The sequence below is a fragment of the Microcaecilia unicolor genome, chromosome 2 (assembly GCF_901765095.1).
Source record: "Microcaecilia unicolor chromosome 2, aMicUni1.1, whole genome shotgun sequence".
NCBI lineage: Eukaryota > Metazoa > Chordata > Amphibia > Gymnophiona > Siphonopidae > Microcaecilia > Microcaecilia unicolor.
This window is the reverse complement of record NC_044032.1, coordinates 65293760-65303404: the sequence shown is the minus strand read 5'-3', so window position 1 is coordinate 65303404 and position 9645 is coordinate 65293760. Positions and strand designations below refer to the sequence as shown.

General features: G+C 42.6%; 1 protein-coding gene across 1 annotated transcript in view; it reads left to right on the top strand.

Annotated features, from left to right (window-relative positions):
* Positions 1-646: 646 nt before the first annotated feature.
* The window catches only part of PDZD2 (PDZ domain containing 2), a 307044-nt gene continuing 298045 nt past the window's right edge, over positions 647-9645 (top strand). The window contains exon 1 of the mRNA XM_030193000.1: positions 647-1066. Coding sequence (XP_030048860.1) covers positions 689-1066 — 378 coding nt within the window. The 5' untranslated portion in view covers positions 647-688. The remainder of the gene's footprint in view (positions 1067-9645) is intronic.

The window sequence follows — 9645 nt, the reverse complement described above, 5'->3', positions numbered from 1 at the left end:
CACAATGATATATAACCATGTTAGAGCAGGAATAGCATAGTGGTTAGAACAGATGGCTGAGAAATGGGAAATCCGTGCTTTTCCCATGGATACTTTGTGACCTTAGGTAAATCACTTTTATTGCCTCAGGTACAACTTAGATTGTAAATCCCCTTGGACAAGGAATTAACTTGTACACCTAATTGAAATTTTGCTTTGAGCTCAGATTTGGAAAAGGCAAATTACATCTAACGAAAAAAAAAATCCAAATCTAACTTGAAAAAGTTCAGTGAGCACCATAATAGAGCATGGTTAAAAGTGATGATACATTTTATTTAAACCATTTTTCACAAGGGACATCTATCTGCCAGAGACTTATGGATTATGCAGGGTGTGTGAGATACCATTTTTTTTAATTTAAAGAAGTCTTTATTGAGCATTGATAAATAATACAATACATATGTAACTCAAAGCAGAACCATAAAGTCTGGTACAAACAATGTACATAACTCTAGCATCCTATAGTTACCAACACAATATCAATGCTAAAACAGTAACTTATTATACTTCAACATTTATCCATTTTTGTAATTTATGAACCATGAGATAACATTTTTTAAAGGTAGTTTTAACCTTAACAGTGCTCATTTTTTTCCCTTGCAGTTACCTGGCCGATCAATGCTGGAATGGCGGATACATCTACCTGATCATGTTGCGTCGCATTAAACGCAAGGCGCCTCTTCCTCCCTTAAATGGCAGCAACAGCAGCAGCTGTGAATTAAAAGTACATCCTACCTCTGAATCAAATGCCAAAACAACCCAGAATGGAAAGAGAACCCGGAAATTTGGCGTCATCTCCAGATTAGGTGCTAATAATGACAGTAAAGACAGCAAAGATTCTGATCATGAGAATGGACTTTACAGCCCAGTGGCGTTGGATAGTTCACAGCATGAGGCTCGGGATGCAGGTGACAACAAAAAACATCAAATTCTAAGTGCAGGAACTTCTCCCTCAGGTGGACATTGCTGGTCCCATCACTTTGAGATTGATAGACAAGACTCTACGCAAAATGAACATTCTGGAAAGGTAGGTGTTTGGTTTTGGATTCCTTTAACAAAAACTAAAATATGTGCTCTGTGCTTCCTTACCTTCATGCTTCCATTTGTGCTGATGTAATCTGCCTTCTCTGCATGCTGTTTTTTTTCCAAGCTACATGTCATTCTGGGAGTTTGAAAGAATACTTTCCATCTACATGTTGTGCAGGATGGTTGAGAGACACACTGCCAAAGGTGGCAGACTTTCACCTTGTAAGTAACATTTGATGCAAATGGTGGCTCCTGAGGCTTATGCCCCTTAGTGATCTTCTTGGGCAGTGTATGGGGAGCAGAGAGAACTTTTTAGATTTTGGTTAAGGTTTTTGTAGTTATTTTGAGGATAAGGTGGTCTGATGGATAAACAACTTTTGAACATTTTGTATTGAAGACAGTGTGCTAATCATAGAGGTAAGGGGTGTCACTATCAGACCCCTCAGAGTCATTGTTTACATACTATTGATCTATGCTTGATATTTTGAAATGTGAGATGGGTAGTTTGGTAAATTGTGGTTTGGTGAATGCATATTCTTTTCAGAATAAAATTGTTGTGCAGGATATGGTGAGTATTCTGAAGTTAGATTATTGGCTATCACAGAAATGTGATTACTTAGGCAAAGAGGGACTGCTATATAACTTTTGTCCTTTGAATGTTCAGATCTTTATGCAATCCAGGGTAGGGAAGAGGGGAGGGGGGAGTGGTGGTGAGTGGAGGTAAGGGATACTTAGTGGGTCAACAACTCTCTGTGCAGGGCCCTATAGGAATCAATTGCTTTTAAAAATGAACTTTAAAATCAAGGTGGGACTTGGAGTTTAAAACAGTCTGTAGGGGGTTGGAGCATTTAGGTATGGATATATTGTTTCATTTTATTATGAATGTGCATTATACTTTCAACATCTGATGATTGTTGTGGACTTTAATTTGCAGGTTGATAGTCAAGATAGCCTACCTACTATAACTACCTTAATCACCCCTTTCCTTCTACCCTTACTTAACCTCGGCACAATATTAAATGGATCTGTCACCCTGCAGTGACTGTTAACAAAACTATGTAAGCCACATTGAACCTGCAATGACTATGTTAACAAAACTATGTAAGCCACATTGAGCCTGCAAATAGGTGGGATAATGTGGGATACAAATGCAATAAATAATAATAATAATATTAATAGTTAAACTAAAACTACTTAGGGGTATATTTCTCAAAGTGGGCTACTTTTAGGGTGTGTTATTTTACTACTAACTTGTGCTATTTTAGCACAAGTCCCATTTTATGCATTGAGATCTAGTTACTAATAAGAACATACTGGGACAGACCGAAGGTCTATCAAGCCCAGTGTTCTGTTTTCCAACAGTAGCCAACCCAGGTCGAAATACCTGGCAAGAACCCAGAGGAGTAAAACAGATTTTATGCTGTTAATCCTAGAAATAAGCAGTGAATTCTCCCAAATCCATCTTTGTAATGGCTTATGGACTTTTCTTTTAGGAAATGTCCAAATCTTTTTTAAAATCCTGCTAAGCTAACTCTTATCATATTTTCCGGCAACAAATTCCAGAGTTTAATTACACATTGTGTGAAAAAATATTTTCTCTGATCTGTTTTAAATTTAATACTTAGTAATAACTAGGGTTAACAGTAAAATAACAGCCCACATTGATAACTTCCCTCCCTTAATCTCAGAACTTCTTTATATTAAAAGATATTGATTTTGGTTAGTTGATGGTAGGACCAACTCATGGTGCTGGCCATGGTGCTAATTTTCAAAGTTCTACTTCGACACACGGTTCCGGGAGCTCCAGGGCGTCGAGAAGTGTTGGCGTCAAGAGGACCGCTCCCCCTCTATTCAAGAGGTGCCAATGTGTCGATCTCTTGGCAGCCCGATACCTCCTAACGAGCCTTGACAGATTCTGCCACCAGCTGCTCCACCAACCCCGCAGCCTTCTCCGATGGCGGCTCTCGATGAGTGCATCCGGGCCCTGCTTCCAGAGCTTCTGGAGGGATTGCTGCATCAGTCTGCTGCAGCAGTGTCTGGCCCTTCTCCTGCGGTGAGGTCCCCGGCCTTGGTGCCACCTGCGGCATCTACGTCGGCTGCCACCCAGGTTGACTCCCCTTCAACGTTGGTGGAGGAACTTTGCTGCAGTCTAGGCGGGCGTCGACTTCTCGACATCATCATCAAGGGTGTCGTTCCTCGACGTCGAGGCAGGTTCAGTCTCGGAATGCCCTTAGGGAGGTCTTGTCTGATACTGAAGAGGAGCGTTCGTGGGAGGAAGAGGACGATCCCAGGTACTTTTCCTTGGATGAGTCCTATGGGATTCCCTCTGAGCCTTCCCCTCCACCAGAAAGGAGACTTTCTCCACTGGAGAGTCTATCATTTACCTCTTTGTCCAGGAAATGGCTACGGCTATTCCTTTCTCTATGGAGGTTGAGGATGAGCCCAGGGCTGAGGTGCTCGAGGTCCTGGACTATCCTCTGCCTAGAGAGGCTGTAACGGCTCCTTTGCATAATGTACTGAGGGTAGTCCTTATGCGAAACTGGTCGTTCCCTCTGTCTAACCCCGTGATCCTGAAAAAAGCTGAATCCCAGTATCGGATCCACGGTGAACATGGTGGTGGACTCCACCCTCAAGAGAGCCAAGAGTACTAGGGACTATGCCTCGGCGCCCCCCAGGCAGAGAAACTAGGACTCTTGATTCTTTTGGGAGGAAGACATATCAGGCTGCTATGCTCGCCGCCAAAATTCAATCTTACCAGCTCTTCACGAGCATCCATTTGCGGAACTCAGTGAGGCAACTGTGTAGCTTGGTTGATGCCTTCCCTCCAGAGCAGGCCGAGCCTTTTCACTAGGTGGTCAGACAGCAGAAGGTGCGTCGAAAATTCCTGGCCAGGTGTACGGTTGACGTTTTTGATGTAGCATCCAGGATCGCTACCCAAGGTATAGTGATGTGCAGACTCTCATGGCTGCGTGTCTCTGACCTGGATCATTTGGTCCAGCAGCGGATGGCGGATGTTCCTTGTTGGGGGGGGATAACCTTTTTGGTAAGAAAGTAGAGGATCTAGTTGACCAGATCAAGAAGCATAATGATGCTATGGATTCTATCTCCCGCGGGGCGTCTTCTGCTACTACCTCCTCACTTAGGAGGATTTTTGGAGAGAAGAGGAGTGCTCCCTATTCCTATGCTAGGCGTAGGTACACTCCTGCTTCTCGGCAGCCTGCCCAGGCTCAGTCCCAGCGCGCTCGACTGGCTCCAGTTCAGCATAGCCTCAGTAAACGTGTCCGTCCAAGACGACTTGCCGGTTGGGGGGAGGTTATTGTTTTTTCACCAAAGGTGGCCTCTTATAACCTCCGACCTCGGTGGGTTCTTCAAATAGTTTGTTTAGGATACACCCTCAATCTGGAATCCTAGCCTCCAAATTGCCCACTTGGAGCTCAGTCCTACAGCTCCCAGCACAAGCAGGTACTTGCAGAGGAACTCTCCGTCCTTCTAAAGGTCCAAGCGGTCGAACCCGTTCCACCAGGAGAAGAAGGGCTGGGATTCTATTCCAGGTACTTCCTTGTGCAAAAGAAAACGGGGGGGGGGGGGGGGGGGATGCGTCCCATCCTAGACCTAAGGGCCCTGAACAAATTTCTGATCCGAGAAAAGTTTAGGATGGTTTCCCTAGGCACCCTTCTTCCCATGATTCAGGAAAACGATTGGCTATGCTCTCTGGACTTAAAGGATGCTTACACACACATCTCGATACTTCCAGCTCACAGGAAGTATCTTCAATTTTAGCTGGGAACACAGCACTTTTAGTACCATGTACTGCCCTTTGGCCTGGCGTCTTCGCCTAGAGTGTTTACAAAGTTTCTAGTTGTAGTCGCAGAGTCGCTATGCAGACTGAGAGTGCATGTGTTTCCTTGTCTCAATGATTGTCTGGTGAAGAGCACCTCGAAGGAAGGTGCTCTGGAGTCCATGCGAATGACTATTCAGTTACTGGGGTTTATCATAAATTATCCCAAGTCCCATCTCACCCCAGTCCCAAAATTGGAATTCATTGGAGCTCTGCTGAACACTCAGACAGCTCGAGCTTATCTCCCCAAGGCAAGGGCAGACAACCTTCTGTCCCTGGTGTCTATGGTTTGAGTGTCTCAGCAGGTCACGGCTCAGCAGATGTTGAGACTTCTGGGGCACATGGCCTCCACAGTTCATGTAAAGCCCATGGCATGTCTACATATGAGATCATCTCAGTGGACCCTAACTTCCCAGTGGTTTCAAGCTGCAGGGGATCTAGAGGATGTAATCCAACTGTCCACCGACTTAAGGAATTCTCTTCAGTGGTGGACGATTTGATCCAATTTGACTATGGGGCGACCATTACAAACTCTTCAGCCACGAAAAGTGCTGATGACGGATGCATCTCTACTGGGTGGAGAGGTCATGTAGATGGGCTCCACACTCAGGGAGCCTGGTCCTTTCAGGAAAAGGGTCTGCAGATCAACCTCCTGGAATTAAGAGCGATCTGTAACGCTCTAAAGGCTTTCAAAGATCGGTTGTCCAACCAAGTAATCTTAATTCAGTAAGACATGCATTACACCAACAAGCAGGGGGTCACCGGATCTCGCCCTCTGTATCAGGAAGCTGTCCAGATGTGGCTTTGGGTTCGCCGTCACAGCATGTTTCTCCAAGCTACTTAACAACGGTCTTGCTAACAGGCTGAGCAGGATAATGCAACCTCACGAGTGGTCTCTGAACATGGGGATAGTCCGCAAGATCTTCCGAGTGTGGGGCACTCCCTTGGTGGATCTTTTTGCCACTCCGATCAATCACAAGGTCCTTCAGTTCTGTTCCAGGCTTCAGGCCCACAACAGACTAGTGTCAGATGCTTTTCTCATACATTGGGGAAAAAGGCCTTCTGTATGCATATTCTCTCATACCTCTAATAGGGAAGACTTTGCTGAAACTCAAGCAAGACTGTGGAACCATGATTCTGATTGCTCCCTTTTGGCCTCATCAGATTTGGTTCCCTCTTCTTCTGGAGTTGTCCTCCAAAGAACCGTGGAGATTGGAGTGTTTTCCGACCCTCATCACTCAGAATGAGGGGTCGCTTCTGCATCCCAACCTTCAATCTCTGGCTCTCACGGCCTGGATGTTGAGAGCATAGAATTCGCCTCCTTGGGTCTTTCAGAGGGTATCTCCCGAATCTTGCTTGTTTCCAGGAAAGGTTTCACAAAGAGGTGTTACTCTTTCAAATGTTTTAAATGGCCACTGTGGGTAAAAAAAACAAAACTGGATATTCGGAGGCAGTGTCCAGATAGTGGCTGCTGCTAAATATCTAGAGTCTGCAATCAGCACTGTGGCTATCTAGATAGCACTAAATTCAGCAGTATCTAATCTAAAGCACTTGTAGACCACTTGATCCCAAGAAACTGGTCCAAAGTGGTTTACATGCATATATAGAAAATACAATTAAATAATTACAATGAAATTAGTCCAAACAAGCATTCAGGCATCCCAATTTAACCCCAATATTTTTGAAATAAATTTTCAAATGTTTACACAATTTATAATAAGGCTGCTGCATGACAAAGATAAATTATTCGAAGAATGAACTCTGTGAAATAAAAAGGAATTCTCAAGCATTTTCTTAAAATGAATTTCTTTGAGTGAAGGGAAGTGTTACAAGCAGTAGTCTCTTAATCTAAGTGACCATTTACCACAAGAAAAAGAAATCATGAGTTATGTTCACAGGCATCAGTGTATGTAGGGGGTTGTTTACTAAAGCTTAGCTCAAATTATCTGCAGCAGAGCTCGAACTGGAAGCCGGTAAAGATTTAGAAACAATGGAGTAACTCGATCAAACTTTTTTTTTGTTTAAAATAATGTGGCTGCAGTATTTTGTAAAAGGTGGAGCTTTCTCAAAAGCTTAACAGACTCCAGCATAGATAGTATTGCAATAGTGTAGTTGAGACAATATCAGATTTTGCACTATCAATGCCGTAAAAGTAGGAATGAACAGCTCTAAGTTGGCTAAATTTATAAAATAGCATTTTATACAGATTGTTCACCTGAGGTTCAAATGACGGTGAGGAGTTTAAGGTTAATCCTAATATCTTAGTTGACCGCTGGCATTTGGGCACAGACTGCTCCCCATCTCCGACTCCACCCACAAACTGCCCCAACTCTATTGGGATAGTGCCCTAACAATCAGAGGAAAATGTTCAGTAGCACTGTTTGGATAATGCTGCAGAATATTGGGCTCACTGGGGCTTAGCAGGTCCAGCTAACCGGATAAGCTCTTTTGAATATTGGCCACTAAGTTTTTTTTTTATTTTGTAAAAAGTAATCTCTGCATTTCATGGCCGACACTCTGGTTTGGAGAGAGAGAGAGAGAAAAAAACACACAGAAAATTTGCTGAGAAGTTTGCTGAAAATTTTGTATTGCACATGGTAGATAAATGTATTGTGCCATTACAGCCCTGTTGAATAAGGAACAACTGTCAGGCTTTGGGAGTTTGGTGCAGAAAATGTAATATTCTCATTTCACTGCAAGAAATGTAATTTAAGTTTCACTAGTTACTGATAAAGCACTTGAGCTTTGATACTGCAAACATCATTTATCACCTACAGCTGGTAGCCAAAGTATTATCACTGCAGGCTAAGAAAATCTATCAGTATTTCCCAAGAGACTCCAATTGAATAAATATCAGTGTGCTTTCTGCTTTGTTCTAGGAGTAAAGCAGAGGTAATCCTTTCATGCAAACTCATACAGAACTGATTCGATTTAAGATTTACAGTGATAGAAATGGGAAGCAAGTGGTACTGAGCATTTAAGTTGGTGTTATTTGCAGTGTTCAAAGTACTAAGTCAAATTACTCAAGTAAAAATAAATGTACATTTTAATACTTAAGTAAAAAGTACAGTGAAGAACACATTTACAAGTGAAAGTAAAAAAGTTGTTGTCTAATATAATACTTTTTGAGTAAAAAGTAAAAATACTGCAACTGCAATGAATGCAAATATTAACGTTTTTATCCCAATAACTATATTGCTCTAGAATTCAATCCACTTTGCTTGGAATAAAACTAAATTTTGAAAATGACTGTTAGACATGTGAGTGTGCTTGTGAGTCATTAATGGCAGCACAGCTAAAAAGGTTAAGGATTGCACTGGCAGGAAGTGGAGTGATCAGTCTGATAAAAAGTTCCTTCAAATTAGACCAGGCTGAAAAACTACCGATGTCTTCTGAAAGGGTCTGCAGATGTTCATCAAGGGAATCTCTGTCTGAAACACTTGACTTAGATATAGTAAAGAATGCTTTATCATCATCATTGTCATTATCATCTTCATTAGTAGTAGTGGTGTCTAATTCATCACTTTCATCTTCATTATCATTGTCATGCTGACCAATTACAGAGAAGACTTTCACAGAGTTGGAATGATTATCTGTTGTTGTTCTAACAATTTTTTTGTCTGATGGTAACTCTGAATATCTTCAAGAACTGATACATTAACCCCCCCCCCCCCATTTACTAAACTGCGCTAGTGGCTGTCACGTGGAAATGCCTACACAGTCCTTTCAAAGTGAATGACTGTGTTGGCATTAGTGCATGGCAGCCACAAGCGTGGCTTAGTAAACAGAGGGGTAAATGTGTGAGAACCTTTCAGACTTAAGACCAGACAAACAGACTTCCTCTCTAAAGACTCTATCAATTCATTGGATAGTTAAACTTACACCAATGTAAAACTTTCCATGAAATGACCAGCAGTCTGTTGTGGTAGAGACATATGTCTGTTCATCAAGAATTGCAACCAGCTTTATCTTTATCTCTACTTCAATAAGCAAATAGAATCAATTGTAAGCTTCTTTAGTGCACCAGCATATAGCAATTTGGCAGTTTCTCAGAACGACAAAGTGTCTTTTTAAAGACTGTTTTGTGTCCAATTAGTTCTATTTGCCTAGTACACTCAATCTGTATCTCTGCAATAGCAAAGACTCCGGAGGCAGGCATTTTGCCAAAACACAGTTTTGTGTTGAGACTTCAAAGTGTATGAGTGTATTGGTACATCACATTTTATTAACTTGTGTTCCTTGATGAGAAGCCCTTCCTGCGCAAGTGCTTCTTTTTAAAGGTCATGCCATTAGCAAAAGAGATCCTGGGTCCTCTAAAACCACTGGGCTTTGATGCAGGACCCTTGGCCAGTGGCTCTCGATACTCAACCTCTTCAGAGCTAGACTTTTGCCACTAATATCATCTGTGCTGGATAGGATTCTGCTTGTTGAGTCACCCCACCATCAACCAGGGAGGAAACACATAGAGAGGCCTACCCTTAGGCCAGGTCTATGACTGTGCATCTATGCCACTTGAATTTGGTTCTCTTCACCTGCTGAAGAAACCTTCTTACCTTGCTGTTCCTGGAGATGCCATCAGATACATGAAGAGGTCCCACCACCTGGAGGTGAGCCTTCAAAGGTTTGCCAGCGATTTCCTATTTTTATGGACCTAGCATTGTTTGCGTGAGGAAATCTGCTTGGATACTGTTCATGCCAGCAATTTGAGCTGCCGATAGAGCACCCTAGAGAACCCCTAGGTA